This window comes from Saccoglossus kowalevskii, chromosome 13 (genome assembly GCF_978046115.1).
Source record: "Saccoglossus kowalevskii chromosome 13, keSacKowa6.1, whole genome shotgun sequence".
Lineage (NCBI taxonomy): Eukaryota > Metazoa > Hemichordata > Enteropneusta > Harrimaniidae > Saccoglossus > Saccoglossus kowalevskii.
In genome coordinates this window covers 20731485-20752082 of record NC_140653.1, presented here as the reverse complement: position 1 = coordinate 20752082, position 20598 = coordinate 20731485, and the positions used below count along the sequence as shown (strand labels likewise).

Genomic DNA, 20598 nt, shown 5'->3' with positions numbered 1-20598 from the left:
TGATGGTTTAGAGAAATCTCTGAGAACACAAGAAAATGTTTCAAGAATTCTCAAATTAACCACTTTGTGAAATAATTTGAAACTGTTCCACACTATGGTGTCAGAAACTGCCTCTCAAAATAAAAAGGGCTGGTTTGTTCATGATATTGAAGGCCTGGTTTGGAGAAGTGTCCTCAACATATTGACTGAAAAGAAATTGGATTATGACCTTGATGATGAAAATGAGAGACAGAAGTTAGAAATAGTTGTAGGTGAGGGTGGCCACACTTTCCAAGATTTCAAGGGAGTGTCCCAAAATTTCAAAGTATTTGCCATCAGTGGTGCTATACGTCTGATAAAATATAATGGTAATGAAGTATGGAGAAATCCAAATCCAGTCTTCTGATGCAAGCCACATTCCATTTGCCATTATAAATGCCCCAGAGAGTGATGCACTGATAGAAGTTGATATTCTTCCTGTTCTGGCATGCACTGAAAAATTTGCCCAACATGTTATAAAGGGGATGAAATACTGTAGAAAACTGGAACGAGATGAAAAGTATAAAAGTTTGGTCTTGCAGAGAAAGAATACCATTTTTTTCTGCAATTTATGTTTGGCTACAGTTCATAAATGTCACAATCCAAATCATGAATGGGATATGTCTATCACTCTTGCGGATATGAATTCATGGGCAGAAGAAAAAAGTAATGGTCAGAGTAATCATCCTCTTATAAAGTATGACCCCATAAATGAATACACTATGGATCACCTTCATGCTAAATTGAGAAACGTGGGTAAACTGATTGACGAGCTCTTCAACGAGGCTCAAAAGATCAACCAACAACTGGAATTTATACAAAAGTTTGCAAAGTTATCTGAAGATCAAAAACATAATGTGAAGCAATATGAAACAAAACTGGTCGACCAATTTGATACCAAGGTTGACATTAATGAAGCAAATCATTCAGCAAAGTTACTTCAAGTTACTAAAAAGGATGATCTTAACAAACTTGATAAGAAACTTGAAGCAGCTTCACTAGCATTTGAAATTAAATACACTGAACACATTGAAGTGAATTTGTTGGATTCTGCTGAATCACATTTTGAAATTTTATTTGGCACACACAAGGAATACAAATGCACACTATGTGCATCACATCTCCATGTTGTATATAAAATCAAGCCAGGTATCACCCGTCACATGCAAACTGTCCATGGTAAGTTCAGCACAAAAGATCTGAAACAAAACACAAGATGCATTACTAATCTCAATATTTAATATCAAAAATCTGTCATAATAATAAATTATTATTTACACTTGGTAAAACTATTTCAAAGTCAGCCTAAATTGTCAAATTTGTAATGACACTATTTTCTATAAAGTCTTTGACTGTAAAAAATGGGGCATGTGGAGGGGGCCTGGCACATTTTCTTTGAAAATCATTTGTTATTAAACTAATCTCAATATTTAATATAAAAAATCTGTCATAATAATAAATTATTATTTACACTTGGTAAAACTATTCTAAAGTCAGCCTAAATTGTCAAATTTGTAATGACACTATTTTCTAGGTATTAATTCTTCAACTTCAAACACATCAATGTGTGTCACGTTTACTGGAGAAATGGGGCAAGTGGAGGGGGCGTGGCACATTTTTTTTGAAAATCATTTGTTATTAACTATATTTAGTATATTCTCACTTTAATATTACATAATTTATTATGAATAATATGTCAGAAAATAATATTGAGAGAAACGAATGAAATGCATTGGTATCAAAAACAGATACATGGAAAATGTTCATTTTATCCCTATACCCACAGTATCTCAATAGTGTATATATTATCTCAATAGTGAATATATGGTATGCAAATTAATGACAAAATACATTATGACACTTTATTCACTACTCCTATGAGGGACATAACGTGTATATGGTCGATCTACATATCGTTGTAAAGCTCTCGAAATCCCCAACAAAATTACGTTTTTCATTTTCACGACCAGCATTTTTGCAACAAAAAAGGCGCCAACAATTGAAGAAATCGAACGTTATTTTCTAAAAATTGCTTTTTTTGTGTGTAAAACGTAAAAAAAAGGAACTTACCGAACGTAACTTTGTGAGCCGCCATGTTGACAATCCATAGGAGGCACTCTCGCGGTAATTCTAACATAACACTGAGAGGAGTAGGCCAAAAACCACCAAAAATGCAGTAATTTCGCATAATCAATTATAGTCTATAACTATTTATTGAAATGGTTAAAACGATCCGGGTAAAAAACTTTAAATACATCAAAAAAATGAGAATTCCAGTATCAAGTTGGGAATGAGGCTGGTGGGTCAATTGAGGTCATAGAATGGTTATAGCGTGTATGCTAGTTTTTCTTTCAATTTGAAATTGCGCCCTCGTGCGGAGATAAAGTGTATATTGGATGGTACAAAACGCATTGAACTCTGGGATATCACATTTGCCGTGCAGCGGAGGCTGTAAACTACGATGTGTTTAGTAAATGAATATTAATAATAAATACATACGAATAAAATACATAAATAATAATTTAAAAAGCTGGAAGCCAAATCTTGGGGGAGAAAGAGTATATGATAAATATACAAAGCCCCCAAATGAAATGACCCCAAGATAGAGAAATTTATAATGAATTAGATTAGAAACTACTGACTAATGTAGAATGTGCAGATCTGACTGACATCCCTGAAGTATGAATGTACCTCAAGTAGCTATCTGAAGACCATCTGCCTAGTGCCTTAATCATGTGATCTTGGATACCGGCATTTGCTGCAGACGTAGCTGCCCCTATACGGAAGGAATGGCCTGTAAATTGAAATGAACTGAGACCCAATGAGCAGACAAGTCTGCGTAAATACTGCAGGAAAACAGAACGCGTCAGTGGTAAGTTGTCTTCAGTTACAAACAGAGGGTCCCCTAAACTAGGTCTAGGACGCAAAGCCACTCTGAGAGACAAATATCGCTTCAGACTCTGTACTGGACACATGCGGTCATTTCTGAATAATCTAATTACCACTCCTTCACGAAATTGATCTGACTTTGATGACTTCAACCGTAGAAAAACTTGAGCATCACCTTGAAAACTGACATCCTCAATACATAAATGAAATTCTCTATTAAACGCTCCATAGGACCTGACTGTGAATTCACCGCAGCGCAGGAAACCGAAAAAAGCTACTAACACAACAGTTTGCATGAGGATATCAATGAACTGGGTAAATACTCCTAACTCAAGAGTATTAAACATTAAATAAATAATATCAGCTGTGAAAGCACAGCGTGGCCTAGTGCCTCGTCCCTGATTACGTTTAATCGCTCTGAGTAACAAATTTACCCATACTAATGGCACACCGACAGTTACCTGCCATGGATTAGGTACACCTGCTTCAATGTATCTGAAACGAATCCCAGCAAGGTATAGTCTTTATCGTAGATTCTTTGAGTTGTAGATATTTGTAACAATGAATAATAAAAAGTAGTAATAAGTCCTCTGATACTGCTGGTAAATTACCGAAAGAGCATGACTCGGCGTGCATGTTCACAAAACGAATGAAAAGGTTTAAACCTGAGTTATAAGCTTGCCTTGTACTAGGCGCTAATGTACAACTCCACAGTTCACGCACATTTTGCCCTAAATCTGCATTACTTTGTAATATGGTGGACACGGTGTCTTGTGCTTGTGTGCTTCTGGTGCAAGGTGCCTGAATTCCTGAAACTGGAAACGAGATAATGCATCAGCTACAGTGTTCTGTCTTCCCGGAATGAATTGTGCAAGAACAATAAAATTGTGCTGCATGGCGGTCAGTGTCAGTCGACGTAGTAGAGTATTTATAGCATGACAGTGAGATGATGCCCTTCCCTTTTTGATGACTTGAACTGTGGCTTGATTGTCACAGTTAAAACGAATACGTTGCTGAGACCAGAACTTTCCCCATAACATTGAAGCCACAACAATGGGATACAACTCGAGGAATGCCATTGACCAATCATCTCGTTGCTCTATCATCAACTGTGAAGGCCAAACCTCACAGAACCAGTGTCCCTGGAAATAACCTCCAAACCCTTTAGTTGATGAGGCATCTGTGAAAATGTGGAGGTCAGAAGCACTAATTATGTCACTGTTCAGAAATAAGTGGATACCATTCCAAGATTCCAAAAATAGCCCCCACATATGCAACTCTAAACGGCAAGCTTTATTCAATGTGACGTGGTGATGCAACTTAGATACAGAGGAAGCTAGTCTCAGCATATAAGTGATGAATGATCTTCCTGGCAGGATCACCCTAGCCGCGAAGTTAAGATGACCCAGCAAAGAAAGTAATTGTCGTTTGGTGATTGTTTTCTGTGAAGAAAATTCAGAAATCTTAGCAATAGTTCTGATTTTCTTGTTATCAGGTAGGTAGGCAAGCATGTCCTTAGAATTAATCATGAGTCCTAAATACTCAATTTCTTGTACTGGCCCGAGAGTCTTGTGCATTGCCAAGGGAATGTTTAACGATTTGAAAATCATTGTCATTATAGCCATCGAACGAGCAGCAGTCTCTTCCAACTTGTCTACAGTAAGAAAGTCATCTAGCAAATGTAGGATAAATTTCACTTGAAATCGGTGCTCTGCTATCCAACAGATACAAATGTAGCTTGTGACAATGTATCAAAAATTTTCGGACTTGATCTGGCCCCGAATACCAAACGGACGAAAAAATAATAACTATTTTTCCATTTAACACCATGTAAGTGCCATACTGATGGGTGTAGAGGTAACTGCTTGAAGGCATCAGCGATATCGAATTTGCACATGAATGCATTGCCATCTAATCGTTTAACTTCTTCAAAGACATCATCAATTCTGGTGTATGACATAGAATACGCGTCCTTGTCAATGAGCTCATTAAGACTAGGCACTTGTGGTTTATCATGTGGTGCAGACATGTCCACAATCAGTCGCAGTTTCTTGGAATATTTGCCCTCAACCAGACCCAAAGGATTAATCCGGTAAACTGGAAATGGAGGTGAATCAAAAGGACCGATTACATATCCTTTGTCTAACTCAGTCTGCAATAAACGTGTAACAGGTTCCGGATTTCTCTGAGCAGACAAATTGTTCAAGCATTCATAGGAAACAGTTGGTGCGTCCTCAATGCCAGTCTTAAAGCCATGACGAAGGCCTGAACATAATTGGCTGACAAAGTCTGAATCTGGGTGATTAGTCAAATATTCTTCCAATAAATCAACTTTAACCGGTGTGCTAGGTGTAGGCAGTCACTGAGTGGTACCAGGATTAACAGCAATGGATTTAGGAGCCCTGGCTGCATTGAATGACCTGGGGCAACTATATACTGGGTGGCTGGATTTGCATGAAGTACAGGCATGCAAAAAAGGGCATGGATATCTAGAACACCCTTTACCGTCAGTATTATAGTTATTACACACTTCTTTACCATTTAAATAAGTCTTGGGGCGTCCTCTAACGTCGACAGTTGAATTAGCCTGTTGTTGGTTGGGTGTAAAAAATTGCTTACCTGGACAAAAGTCTGACGAATGAATTGTACTACCACAAATTGAGCACGCATTAGCTTTACGTCCGGCGGTGAGGCGCATAAAAATATCCGCATCTCGGATCGACCAGTCAATTTTGATGTTTCTTTGCAGTAACCAAGCTGCTGCACGAGTGGCAAATTCGACATGGTACTCGTAGAATAGGCTACCCCCGAAGCTAATGGCCATGTCCGTTATGTCGTCTCGGTAACAGTCTAGTTCTTCACGTCTATGTGGGAAAACTTCACATATAATGGATTTATATCTGCCAAACGCAACCAAGAACTCGTTATGAGTTAACACTTTGTTGAGTCGGGGATCGGGATTACCCTTCAGTCGTATTTCATTTCCCATGGCGTCCAAAATAGAACGACTCTCTATACTTTCATGTGCGGGTATCCGTAACGTTGCTAGGTTGACATATTTACCTTGGGTTATATTGTTCCTCATCAGTAACTGCAACTATTCTTGGCAGGTCGTGTGACGCAATCCCAAATCTCCTCCTCGCAGGTGGTGTAAAATCTGAGGCGTAAGGAGGTCCATAAACAGGCGTGCTTGTAGGCCCACGATCAGTGTGAACACGATCGACCCCACACGATGGGGCGGCTGCCATGTTGTTTCCCGCCTGTCTGGTATCCGATGTTTGATTTGAGTTGCGACAGCGTGCTGGTTGAAATAAATCCATTTCGCCTGGAAATAAATTGTCCGTGTTGAAAGTCGTATTTCTTCTGTTTACACCAGTTGATTCCTACTCAGTCAGTGTTGGGGGTTCGGGATCTGAATCTAATTTTGTCGCAGCATTCGTCACGCTAATGTTGGTAGCGTATGGGCCCCTTTGTTGCTGGCTATTTAGCTTGTACAAGTTGATCGCTTCTTTCTTGCTCATGGTCTTCGGTAAGAGTATGCCAATGTCCTGAAGTCTTTGTCGAATTTGCCGTACTGTCCAATTTTTGGGGTTTGTGGTGTCCAAGGCTCGCAAATTCGATGTTCTCGACGTTGATGCGTTGATTCCGTCGTTAGTTGTCCTTGATGTATTGGGTGATAAAATCATCCGGCCACGGCCTCTGGAATTTCTTCCCCGTCTCCGAAGAGAGTTTTCATTTCTGACTGGACTTGGTATTGGCGAAGGAGCACGGCGTTTCCGGCTTCGACTCCTGCCTCTATCAGTGGTAGAACTTTCCATTTCAGAAGCGAAAGTATATAAAATACAAGAAGTCAAATAGACTGCTTCAAGCACGTGAACAGCTTGAAGAAACTGTTGACGTAGCAATATAAAGACGCTCATGAATATGCAAATAGTTGTGTCAATAAATATCGTCTAATATAAACATTAGACTCCCATAAAAACAGAAAAATTAGCTGAATTTTGTCAAATAAAATGGCTACCAGTTGACCATTGTCTGCATACCTAACTAACAAGTGTACATTTGAGATCCTTAATTTTCAGGGCATGTTCTATGGAAAGGATTAGATACTCTGAGTAGACGAATTTTGTGATATAAGCAAATTATGGCTGCCAGATGGCCATCTTCAATTAAATCGCACCTAATCTGAAAAATAATGCAATGGATAAATGCTTGGACCACTGATTTACAGTATAAACTAAATTATTTAGGTTAGAATCTAGCAAGTAGTACTTGGCTAACCTTTAGAAGATTCATTGATTAGCTAATCTGTTCAAGATGATATTGAGATATCTGAAAACTTGCAAAAAAAAGACAGGACACCACAATCAATTCATATTTGGAGACTTTAATTGGGTTAAACAAAGTGCAATGCACAGCAAGATTATATTACATGAATATACACAATACATAAATTCTTAACATAAATAAAAGACAAGAGAACTATGTAAAAATTCTGGCACAAGTAAACGATTGTTTGCATCTGACTTGTGGAAATACAGTTGTTTTTAATTATGGTGTTTGACTTGTATGTGAAGAGAGTACAATGTGTAAAACATGATGAAACTTGATTATGGAGAATATAAACAGCTTGATACATGACAATTTTATAGTTGTAAGTGTATTTGAAATGTATTTACACTGTGGTCATTTTGCAATACCATCTATGCTCTATTAGAAGCACATGTAAACCAAAATTTGCATTTATATTGAATTATTAAAATATCACTTATTTTGATCCTGAAGCACCACTGCAATTTGCAGAGCAAAGACGATAGCAATCAACACAATATTTTGTAAAACCACTGTTATAATTTACTGGGTAACCAGCCTGGTTGCTGGAATAGTAATCATTTTTCAATAACAAAAATAATCACAAATAAACACAATTTTTATTTAGTTTCAAACAATTTTAAAGAATAAGCTATATTGGACATGGTCAACAAAAACGGTATATGGTGGTGTTTATGTTAAGCTCAATGGATATAAATAAAAAACAAACAGTAATATCGGAATTGGCTTCCATTAAAGCAACTTGAATCAGTACACTGAAGGAAATGATTATATTGGCAGTTAAAAATGGTCTTGCTGTAATCATGCCACAAGTCTTTTGGTATTAAAAATGATCAGTGTGGCAGTACCATTATTCATTGGTGCTATCTTTATATCCATATTAAGGAACAAATTTAAACATTTTACATTTACACATATTCCTAGAAAATAACAGAAGGGTTTAGAAATCGATCAACACAGGGAATGCAAGGCACAAATTCGCCATCTGACCTTTGCAGTTAATCAAACTTGGCACAAGTATGGGTATGCCATTTATGTTTTTTGTAACAAAAATATCCTTTCTAGAAACTTTAAAGTTTAATAGTTGGGGAAAAAAATATCAGAATTGTTACGCTTACACTGCAAGGTGAAATAGGTGTTGTTGAATATGTATATAAAGTGCAGCACCATTATTTTATATTTCATTCATGTCTTGAATTCAGTATAAATATGCATTAAAATATGATAACTCAATCATTTAATTGAACTCTTCGACATATTTCATTGGTGAATTGAGTGCAGGTACATTTCCCTCCAAGATCAGCTGTGCGATACTGCAATAATAAGGTAACAATAATCAATACCCAGTATTCAACCATTTGTATCAACATGCACAATACTTTTTTGATTTGTGCTGTAAAATTTCAACCATGATTACTGTACATCATATGACTATTCTAGAAGTCAATGCTGTACTGAGTATTAAGACAAGCCATCGTCAGGTGACAGTCAATGCATACATAATGAGTGGTTATGGTATGTAATGGCACCTTGATCTACACATTTAGTTTGCCATAACAAGTTTACCCAATAGTTTACATGGTATATATACAACAAGATAGGGAGCTAGATTGGTGTTGCATACTTGATGAAAACAGTTCCGGTCATTTGAAACTGATGACTCAGAGAGAAAGGCAAACATACCAAGATAAATGACATTTAATAGCTTCCATTCCCTAGAAGTCAAGACACAATGCTAACACCTCCCTGAAGACTTTTACTTACATCAGGATCTTTAACAACATCCATCGCAGCCTTTTCTATTCTATCAGCATAATCATTGAATTGCATATGCCTTAGCATCATAACGGCACTTAACAATAATGCTGTGGGATTAGCCTTGTCCTGACCTGCGATGTCCGGAGCTGTTCCATGTACCTTATATGTAAAGAAAAAATTTTATTTATACAACACTTGAGCAGTGTTCAAACATGATTAGATCTTAGCTTCTGGGTAAAAGTTAATTATTCAAATCAATTTGACTGACTCTAAGAAACACTTCAACTCATACATCTCATCGAGCGATACAGTAAGTTACACACAAGATGTTTTCGGACTTGTGACATCTTTTATTTATAATGCGCAAACTCACTATTTTCAACTTACAGATTCAAATATAGCAACACCACCAGCACCAATATTTCCACTGGGAGTTACACCTAAACCACCAACAAGACCAGCACATAAATCACTGTAAAGCAATGTATAGCAATGTATAACAATTCATAATCATAATCAAATCTATAATAGAACAATATAATTTTAATTAATATGGTAGCGTACATGAACCAACAATAGAAAAAGCATGTACTTTAAATTACTTTAATTTCGCTGAAGGGGTGATTCAGTGAAAACAAGTCATTGTTAATGACAATAGTCTCCGTCTCAAAAAGGTAATATGGGCCGAAAACATAGTTCATCATTTAGAGTGAATAACTGGCTGGTCTAGTATCAACTGAAATTAGATGTACTTAATAAATACATCTAGTAAATATGTAATATAGGGTCAGGAATTAAACAGGATATCCTATTGAAGCATTTTTTGTATCCGAACTGAAATACGACTTCGGACGGAAGGTCGGACGGATGGACAGATGGAGACCGAATTATAAGTTCCTGTTTCAAACTTCGTTCGAGCAGGGCCTAATAAAATGCAGTGAACATATGTTTTTTTTCTATACTTTACATTCAATGCATCAAAAATCAGTGAAAATAAACTTACTACAAAACACCGAAAAAGTCTTTTCAGCAACAATAAATTCCAACTAAAATATTTCAGAGTATTGTGCAAGAAATATTAGACCGACCTACCTACCTGTTCCTATCTTAAATACGATTTATAGATATTATTCTAATATACAAAGGAATACTGTATTCAAAACATATGTACTGAGGTAACTTAATTTCAGTAGAGATCAAGTAGTCAAGCATTAAAAAAAGACAAAAAGTTAGCATTTCTACCTGAGAATATCACCATAGAGATTTGGCATGACTAAAACATCATATTCTGTGGGATCTTGGACCATCTGAAACAAGAATCACAAACATTGACATGCACCATGATTATCTGTACTCTGTGCTTATTGCACTGGATGCTAGTTACCTCCCCATGGATTCATGTCCTTCAAATACCCAGACTTTTTCCTCATAATTTTATCAAGTCGAAAATGTTAAAAGTAAATGCCTCACTTGAACTTGTATTCTTTCAGAGTTAAATTGAATCACTCTAAGGCATTGCAATAATGTTTTTTTTTTCAAAAATGAAGCAGTTAGTAAAAATATTTTCGGCACATACGGTTTCATCATTCATAAACAGAGGGTGCTGTGCAGTGGAAAAAAATTAAAATACATTTTCCTATATAGATTGCATTCAATTTGTGCTAAACCAGTGAAAATAATTACTTATATCAGTCTCAAAAGCTTTTGTCAGAAAAAATTCAAGCTAAAAGTAATTCACAGTACAGTAAGTTACAATCCTAGTTTCAAGAAATCCTGATCAGAGAAGCAGTTATGCTGTTGGATCACAGAACAAAATGCAGTTCCAAATACAAGAATCACTTGACTCAAACATGACTAAATATAACTGTTCATGAACATACTTGTAAACAGACTGTGTCTAAATACATTTCATTAAATTTGATGCCCCTATATTTTTCAGCAACTTCCCTGCAACATCTTAGAAATAAGCCATCAGACATTCTCCTAAAAACAATAATAAAGAGCATGGAAATTACCCAAAGCAGACAATTCATGTCATGTTTTTTTAATTTTGGGGTACATGACTTATTAGTTCTATGCATAATAATATTCTGCTTTTCAAGTTTTGACATTGATGTCTAAGGGGAGTTCAATTGTGACACAAGGCCTGTGAAACACGGCAATACTATATACAGTACATATAAAATAATAAAACAGTTTTGGCGTAAATGCATAGAATCAAATAATTTTCACTTTTCACTGTAACGCAAAAGACATTGAACAAATTCAATCACTAGACTCAGTAAATAAATCTGAAATTACACTCACATGATATTTGCTTTATGTACGGCAGTCACAGTGTTCCTATTATTTAATCTGGCATATTCAAAGGCAAATTCAGCTACTCTTCTAGAGGCTGGTTCAGTAATGAGTTTAATACTTTGTACAACACCTTCCACAATCTAGGAATAATAAAGGCAGAATGTAAGATTCACAAAATACATTCTTCAGAAAATTGCAAGTACCGGATTCTGCCGTAAATTTGCCCATCGGTTTCACAGCTGGTGGGCCCTTATTTGGGGTTCAAAATTTCAAAAAATGATCATCAAATTTGGGGGGGGGGGGGGCGCTTATATTTTCAACCTCGACAGTTGGACCTCCCAAAACGAAAGAAACTATTGCAGAAGCTAATCTACAATTTACGAAAACTATGGATGATGCCAACGTGTTCAAATTACCATAGCTCATTTAAATATGTTAATGGTATTGAACATAGCACGGATGAGATTTGCTGATGTTGTTGTACGATCTTTTAGCTTGGATTATGATGGGAAAGCGACATGATTTGTTTTTAAATAAAAAAATTAGTTGCTTTCAAAAGATAAACTGAGCATTTAAAGAATAATTTAACATTGTTTACAGCGATAATGGCTCATTGTTGTAACGAAGCTTACCCATTCATGCTAGTTGCAATAAACATCAATACTTTTGAATAGGCGTCAATGACTACAGCGAAACTTTTAGGCATTGGAAAAAATTAAAATAACACCTTGAAAAACTGCCCGTTCTGGGCTAAATTAAGATTCAGTTCATTCATGCATTGATCTGAATTCACTAACATAGCAAGTAGCTATTTCAAAGTGTTTTACAGTGTGTTTTGTGATACTTACTGTATGTTCAATGCCACTGTATTCTCCCTCTGTATTTTCTCTGATTGTAACGATATCAACATCCTCATAGGGTGTTTTGTAGCCTTCAATTGATTTACATGGTCTTACATTGGCATATAAATCAAATTCTCTGTCAAGTAGCAAGAATCCCAAGAAAATATCAGTTTGACCATCATTGAAAATAAAATATGATGAGATATGAAGATGGGTGGAGTGTGGCAGAATCTATTGTTAAAATTCAGAATGTATACAATTATGAAATTTATCAAAACAGACAGTTTTGATTGGGCCAGCCATGTATGAGATATGGCTCCATGGAACTGCATTTGTTTAAACAAGATGACCGTCAGTCAGCCATTTTGGATTTGTATGCTGATGTACTTATAAATATGGTATAAAACTAAACTTACTTTCGAAGTGCTAAGTTCAGGCTCATATGTCCTTTACCAATGGGTGTAGCTAGTGGTCCTTTCAGACCTACACAATTTTTATTCATGGATTCTACAGCTTTGGATGGAATACCAAATTTACCGTCTGGACCTTTCACTGGAGTAACATCCACACTTTCCCATTCAATAGGCACCTAATGATATTTAATTGTCACAACACTGAACATGTACCAGTCAAAAATGAATTCTATTCTCATCATATAAATGTGTGTTTCATAAAAAAATTATATAAATGATTTTGCATCACCTACATTATTTTTATTAGAATTAAAATTAAATTGCATTGCAAATTACCTGTAGTGAAAGTCAGCTAAAAATAACACAGTGGAGAAAGAATAATTGAAATATTGGTGTTCCTAAGAAATATTTAAATCAAGATCAGTCAGGAAAATACTGACATTTGGAGGCATTGTAGAAAAGTAGAGGCACGGACTCAGTGCTACTAGTTTTGCACATACCTACTTTTTCCTTCCTTATCTTTCACAAATTAAAAAACCAAAGAAATTTTTGTTTGTTTTCAGCAATGTGCCATATAAACCAAAGTTTTTTTATCAACAAGAATATAGAGAAGCAACTGTAAAACAGGTTTCTGGCTTACATATTTTTTAATTTAAGGTTTACTGTACATGATATATCGATCCAATAAGAAATAAGTGATGGGTATATTACCTCTGCAGCTTTAAATATTTGCTGTACTGCCGCTGATATTTCAGGTCCAATGCCATCACCTGGTATAAGAGTTATAACACGAGCCTGATAAAAAAAATATACTTGACTGAGTAAAGAATTAAATTTAAAGCATAACTACTGACAATTATACACTTATCTAGAGGAAACAATAATATAGCTTGACATGGTCACATGAGGGCACCCTCCACTAAACACGGCAACTTCAATAATAGTGCCTGAGAACAGTAGACTATTGATATATATTTCAATTTGGTAATACTATCAAATATATAGTTTGGAAAAAACTAATAATTACAGATGTGGAAATCTGTATTTAAGTCGGTGTGCTAAGCTGCAATCACAAGCACAATAAAGAATCTGGAAACTTGGTGGCAAACTGTGGACAAAATTAATTATTGATCAGGCCAGATAAACGAAAAAAGCTCAACTGATATTCACAGTAGTCGGTCAAAAAGAATACAAATGAATTTTTCTAACATTGAATTTTGATTCCAATACATTTACAGAATTCTGTAAGAAAATTAATTCACCAATGATGAATCACTAATTAATTTTTTTTATATTAATAACCATAATTATGTCCTCCTCGACCAAGTTCATAACAAATAGATAATAATTTACAAGGTGCAGCACTGTAATTGTGATAGCATTATAATGTATACAATAATACCTCTGATGAATATGACTTCCTGCCAGCTAGGACTTGTCCAAAACCGGTCATCTAAAAAATAATAGAACACAAATTAACTCAATGTCGCAGTGGTTTTTAGCTTGTATGTTTTTAGAGGGAAGACACTTAGTCCCAACCAATAAATTATCCAAAAGACAAATTTTGTTCACATGATGAAAGGAATATTGTGCCTTTTGGGCAAAAATAAAAATGTGAAATTACATGTAGTTACGTCGCCATTGATTTCCACAATACTTTGACAATGATGAAACAGAAATAATAACAAAATACTTACGCAATACAATAAGCACATATTATTACAATATTATTTACATTTACAATCAGCTTTTATGGTGTAAAAATTATGAGGGTATGTGGGAAAACAGTCAAAGTCAGGAACTTTATCATTAACTTTGTTGAATGTTTTGGATCATTCACTAACTCTTGATGCAAAGTGATTTATGCAATGTTTTTCTGCATGATTTGAGGAGGAGAAGTGTTAAATGAAGGGAATACATTTGTTGTGTGCATGTTTTTATTATTCACAGTTTCTAAGCAGGAACATAATCCCACAAATGTTCACATACTATAGAAGCACAACAAAACCCATAAGGCTTGATTTATCAAGTGGTGACAGCTTGGGATGTAGTTACGTTTTTTTTTTTTTATCATGTTTTATAGTCATCTAGCAAACAATAACCAACTGCCCCTTTGACTTCCCATTTTTACAAAGGCATCACAACATGTGATACATGATGTGTAAATGTGTATTTTGAAGAAGTAGAAAAATAACAGACATTCTGTTACATGATCTTAGAAGAGTTCAATTTAATTGTTTGCTTTAATCTGCTTTAGACTGAATTGAAATTGTAATTTTCTTCATACTTTTCAATAACACAAGTGAGTATAAAAAATGACAACAGACAATTTGATTGGGAAACAGATGGTTATTATATGTGGCTTGGTTGCCATAGATCTTGTTACGCATCCAGCCACACACAAAATTATGGGATAGTTTATGTATCAGCCGGAACGCAGCCAAGCGTTTTGACCGTTATTCGACACGATTATTAAATTTGAATAGCGCCACCAACTGCATGAAATCCTGTTTTTATATAAATGCGGAAGTTGTGGTAATTTCCCGCGGTATTTTCTTTTTGTGCTATTTTAGAATCTTGGGCAAAAATCATAATTTAAAACGATGAACTAATATGCAGGTCTCAAATGCAACATTGTCTTATAGGTTTTCGATCAAAAATCAACGATATGTATTAAAATATCATGCAATTTACAATGACCTTCGGATTCACCGTTCAAAATCAAAACATTAAGTTTGGCGTTTTTTGTAAGTGTCGCATTTTTTTTATAAAAACATTTTCATTTTCTGTTTTGACTAGGACAAAAAATATGTTTCAATTCATAATTTAATATAAAAATGTAAGTGCTACACTCAGCGGGCGTTGCAATTTTGACCTTTGCACTGGCGTGTATGACAAGCCACTTTCTGTCTACTGATGGCGTTGGCGTAGCATGACATGATTATAGAGCGGTCTCTGAATGCATATTTGAGATCAATCTTTCAGTGTTTGGCTGTCTTCTGGCCGAATTTAATCCGAAGCCTTACTAAAGAGACCAGTATTGCCTACTAATCGTATTGTGATGTTTTGAGGTCAAGTTGAGGGTTTCAGTGTATTTTGTTTTATTCGTCCTCATATATGGGTTAACATACACGGTGATGTGTGTACACATGGTACACGTTTATTTTCTTGAGTTCAAATTTCTTAATCTCGAATTTTTGTCGAGTATATTGTAAACTTCAAAAAATGTTTGCGTTAGCTCTGACTACTCAGCGCTTGTTTCTGGAGTGTGGAGCTTGAGCTTAATGTCCGGCTAATATAAAGTTACATTTTTAGAGTTACCAAAAACAGTAATTTTCATAAATTTTAATAAACTTTATTGCCATACTAGGCAACCGGCCCATCACAATCTCAAGTTTACATTTCTTGAAAACAACAATAATACATAAATGAACTGTAATATAAAATACTGCCCATCAAGTGGTTAATTTTAGTGCCTCTGACCTTAACTTAAAAGCTTGACACAGGAATTTTGACAAATTACAAAGTGTAATGGGTACCTCACTTGTTATTAATTTTATGAAAGTGTGGTGTCCCTGGTCATGTAATGACCAACGCGGCAATAGCTCGTCTCTGTAGGCTTGGTATATGGGACATTCGAAAATTAGATGTAATTCATCTTCAATTATTCCGCTATTGCATAATACACATTTCCTTTCAAATCGATCTACATTATGCATATGGCCAGATTCTATTGCTAATTGGTGACTCGAGCAACGAAACCTTGATAAAGATTTCCTATGTTTGTTCACACTTACACTGATAATACATTTTTCTACAGTATAGTGTCGTTTTACCTGGCAGAACAAATTTAGGCGGCTCATAGTTGAGCATTCTTCCCACCATTCCTGTTGCCACATGTCCCTAATTCTATGTGCAAAATTTGCAAGGAATGCAATTTCATTTCCCACCCCTTGATTGATCCACACTATCCCAAATCCATACCTATTCAAAACATCTCGAATATGCGTTACCACGTTCATCTTCCCGTACTAAAAGAAGATACGATTGCTTAGCAATCTTACTTTCTTCCATACATACATAATAATTTTTAACCACCATTTGATACATTTAATATATGTACTAGTAAAAACTGGGTAACGTCCTAGTTCAGCTAAATTTGGGGTACCCCCTTTAACTCCCAGAAATCTTTTACAGTATTTATAAAAAGGATTTAAAAATACATGTATAATGAAATAACAATGTCTTCTGTCATACGGATACATTGAAAGTGTATGAAAAAATGAAATTCCTAATCACAAAGCCCCATTTCGAAAATCCAGTAAAACACATGCTATATCACAATTATGATCGAGTCAATGTTACGTCTTCCAGTGTTAGTATTTGAAAATCCATCTCTTACAGTTTCACCCTGAAAGGTTGTTAGGATGAAACAGTAGCAAATTTGAACACTGTTAATTTTTGATCCGAATTAGACGTCCTAATGAGTGTACACAAATTAGAATCATTTTTTTAAATGACATTTATCCTTATAACCTTGTAAACTGGAGGTTGTTTTGAATTTATTACATTCGTTCTATCATCATTTGCATAGCTGTCTATTTCTATCTGTTCTTTCATTTACTGTTCGTTATATTAATTGTCCCGTGTATTATTAATGGCCTGCTACATAATCTTGGCACTAATTCCATGGGAGCACCCAGGAAACATGTCGTTGCTAGTGTTAAAATTGTGTAATCACTAACACTGAATGTGTGTTAGTTACTATGCAGATTCTAAAAAGTTTGGCTTTATGATCAATTTACTGACTGAATTATTATGTTAACATATATGGCAGAAACATAAAAACGCATATTACGATTGAGGAATGGGTGTGCTCTGTAAAGTGGAAACAATATATGGCGGATGTCGTGTAGGGAAATTTACAAGTACAAGAACACAAAACAAATGACTGAAAACAATCGACAAAACAAGTACAACACATCATAGTCAAATCAGAAAAAAAGAGATATATGAACTTCATGATATTTATCAAGTAAAAGTAAAAGTACATTATAGCGTGAAATCATGCATCATTAGTAAAAAAAATCAAAACCTAGAGTACAAGTAAATGAAGATACATTCTACCATTTTACTTTCGTAGATTCGGAAGTGTCACATTTTCTTATAAGCAGAACGATTTTTTAGAAAATCACTGAGCTTAAAGTCGACATATTTGGCTTTCTAACGATGTCTTACTTATCGTGCAACACCATCTACATGCGAAGATATAGCGTTATGAATAATAAAAACTCGCTCCGATGACCCATTTTCCTCTCGCTAACGACGAGGACAAATGATGTGTGGAGATTCTAAAAATACTGCTGGCCCGAATCAAGCGCACAATTTAGCACATAAGAACTAGATTTCATCATATATGGCAGAAAATTTCAAATTTTCAAAGACTACGGTGTTCAAAATAACAGTTTTGCTGGCCTATCGGAAATACGTAATTCTATAGCCAACATCTAAAATTTGACACGTGACATATGTCTAATAAGCGCCCTCTATGACAGTGGGCTGCGTTCCGGCTGTATAATCAGAAAATTACACCAATCGTAAAACACTATGTATGGATTGTCCCACAATGCACTTTGATAGTTTACAGAGGTCTTTCACCTATATTTTTACATCATTGCTTAATTATTATGGATAATGTGAAAACTAAGTTTGATGAGCTTCCCAGTAGAAATTATGTATGGAACGTTTTATGCTGTAGACCTTGTAACATTACCTAAGAGTAGACCTATGTCATTTATGTCAAAGCATGCTGCTAAGGATTTATAAGATGAGACTATTTAACAGGTGTGATATGCAATGAAAAAAAAACTAATATTTCTATAAATACTATTGCAAATGAGAATATGTATAAGATCTTTTTGTTTCTAACAGAAACATTTTACTCAAGCAGCTTGAACAAATAATCAAGTCCAGGAAATTGTGTTGAAATATATCAATAAAATAAACTTATGTTTTAATTCTATACCAACAGGACATGTGACCTTAAGAGGTCATGAAAGTGGTTTATTTAACCTTTCTGAGCATCCATAGCATTTTGTGACACCAATGGTTAGAAATATATTTGATTGCTGTGCATGCCAATGTGATTTTCATATCATTAACATATCACCACACGCAGATATCAAATAGCATACCCTTATTTTATAAATCTTAGGCGACACTAATAGAGCAAATACAACTGGCTGTGGAGCACTCCAACCAAAAATCAAAGCAAGTACCACCACCACACTAATCCCGACCCGCGTCCAGGATCAAGAACTTCAACAAAAATTTGACAAGATTTAACTGATTATGAAAAATTGAAAATGATTTATCAAGCAGTGCAACAGGTTAAAAGACTACTTGAACAGCCAGAGACAAGAATACTATGGTAATAAAATCAATTGTGCCTTGGATATTACTGCACTAGTCAGTACAGTACATTATTATACATCCGACACAAAAAAACAACAAAATTTATCAAACTGTAAATCGTATGTTACGGTAGTGTTTAAATGTTTTTCGTACTTGGAAATTATGCGTCACGTTTACATCACATTCGAAAACTAAAAACTTTATTTACTTCAGACACAGAAGCTTTATCAGTGTGTGACACAAACATTCACACAGTTTGAAACACTCTTTATTGCTATCTCAGGCCGTTACCTCTCATTAAATTATTACTACAAGCAGGTGAAATATGTATAATAATTCTCGGGGGCGGACATCCGGGCATTTTCACCGCTTAGCAACCCTCGCGGTGAAAACAAAGGCCAAAAACTCACAGAAAACGGTACTTTGGGATGATTGTTGAGACTCCTCTGAACAGTGTAACAAGATTAGCCCTACGTGTGTAACATGTATAAATTTGGTTGTTCGGGAATACTTCAAAGTTGAGTTTGTGTTGTTTTTTCGAATTTTCACTGGCTTGACCGGCGTTCCACAGCAGCGCGCACAGAGCCCATAGAAATGCATGTACAGTGGTGTGCGTCGTAGCAACGTGGAACGTCTTGTGACGTAGCTCAGCCCCCGAGGATAAGGTTATCACGGGAATACTGCAAAGTATGCACTCAGGCTGTACAGTAATGCACCTCTGCTCTTTGTCAATCAATACGATCACAGTACTGCATTCGTGCATACTTCTCGTAATAACCTCATATTCTTTCTCAACATGTTATCATGTGGCATATTCCCTCATCAGGAACTGCATATATGTGGTGACATTTTTTACAATGACAAAAATTAGTCATTTAATTTTCTCATCTCTTGTCCACTACATACTCTGTGACATCAGTTCTGTATACAATACAAAGACAAACCACAGAAAAATTGCATGTACGTAACGGTCTCTACACATGGTTAAAACCGTTTTTCTTGTGATCATGAACTGACAGTACCGGTAGTGTACATGTACGGTACAGGAAGCGGGTCGTATCAGTGAAACCAACCGTTTCTTGACATATTTTGACGATAATTTTGGTACGGTATTAAACAGTCATGCCACACGTGTCAATAGTATCAATATTCAAGCAGTTAATTAAGAAAGTGCAATAATTTCACTATAATTTTGTACGTTACCATCTTTCGTAGTGCACGAGTCGCCATGATTGCAGAATACATTAGCTGCGCATCTTGTACTGCGCATGCCATTTCTTACGTGTTAGGGACAGACCATTTATATTTACACGAGGACGGGGCAGATTACAGACCGTGTTCCAAGTTCGGATTTAGAAGGGCCGACCGGGGTATGCTCCCGACTTATTTTCTAGTTTTAGGGTATTATTATTATTAATGTTAATCGTTATTGCAGGATATAAAATAGAAAAGGTCGTGCATCCAATATTTATAAAAAATAAAATTATATACAAAACAACCAAACTAAGAGTTTTCAGAACGATATGTTTGACTCATGTATCATCACAGAGTTTTGGTAGTGTCGGGTCAAAATTTAAATTTAAACTCGTACTATAATTAACAGTTATTTTTGGATATAGCTCACACAACGC

At 35.5% G+C, this 20598-nt stretch overlaps 3 protein-coding genes and 1 long non-coding RNA gene across 4 annotated transcripts; all 4 read right to left on the bottom strand.

Moving 5' to 3' along the window:
- Positions 1–1053: 1053 nt before the first annotated feature.
- On the bottom strand, positions 1054–2334 carry LOC146735072 (uncharacterized). The gene is made up of 2 exons (XR_014931318.1): positions 2089–2334; positions 1054–1217 (listed from the first exon to the last, which is right to left on the bottom strand). It is a non-coding gene; the product is annotated as an uncharacterized LOC146735072 (long non-coding RNA).
- Positions 2335–2645: 311 nt separating this feature from the next.
- Positions 2646–3203, bottom strand: LOC146735071 (uncharacterized). The gene has a single exon (XM_085507352.1). The coding sequence runs from the start codon at positions 3201–3203 to the stop codon at positions 2646–2648; it is 558 nt and encodes a 185-aa protein (XP_085363478.1).
- A 435-nt stretch (positions 3204–3638) lies between these two features.
- On the bottom strand, positions 3639–4523 carry LOC100378376 (uncharacterized). Its single transcript, XM_006818129.1, has one exon. The coding sequence runs from the start codon at positions 4521–4523 to the stop codon at positions 3639–3641; it is 885 nt and encodes a 294-aa protein (XP_006818192.1).
- A 2751-nt stretch (positions 4524–7274) lies between these two features.
- On the bottom strand, positions 7275–20229 carry LOC100367607 (isocitrate dehydrogenase [NAD] subunit alpha, mitochondrial-like). Its single transcript, XM_002731321.4, has 11 exons — positions 20171–20229; positions 13956–14006; positions 13265–13348; positions 12557–12729; positions 12147–12276; positions 11305–11438; positions 10878–10980; positions 10240–10304; positions 9385–9469; positions 9004–9156; positions 7275–8552 (listed from the first exon to the last, which is right to left on the bottom strand). The coding sequence occupies exons 1-11, from the start codon at positions 20210–20212 to the stop codon at positions 8469–8471; spliced, it is 1104 nt and encodes a 367-aa protein (XP_002731367.3). The 5' UTR covers positions 20213–20229; the 3' UTR covers positions 7275–8468.
- Positions 20230–20598: the final 369 nt, after the last annotated feature.

Excerpts from the sequence above, each read along its gene's own strand:
- LOC146735071 (XM_085507352.1), bottom strand. The coding sequence starts at position 3,203 with ATGCAAACTGTTGTGTTAGTAGCTTTTTTCGGTTTCCTGCGCTGCGGT.
- LOC100378376 (XM_006818129.1), bottom strand. The coding sequence starts at position 4,523 with ATGACAATGATTTTCAAATCGTTAAACATTCCCTTGGCAATGCACAAG.
- LOC100367607 (XM_002731321.4), bottom strand. The coding sequence starts at position 20,212 with ATGTATTCTGCAATCATGGCGACTCGTGCACTACGAAAGATG. Across the intron at positions 13,349-13,955 it reads GGAAGTCATATTCATCAGAG|GCTCGTGTTATAACTCTTAT; the intron begins GTATTATTGTAT and ends TTTTTTTATCAG. Across the intron at positions 12,277-12,556 it reads CTGAACTTAGCACTTCGAAA|AGAATTTGATTTATATGCCA; the intron begins GTAAGTTTAGTT and ends GCTACTTGACAG.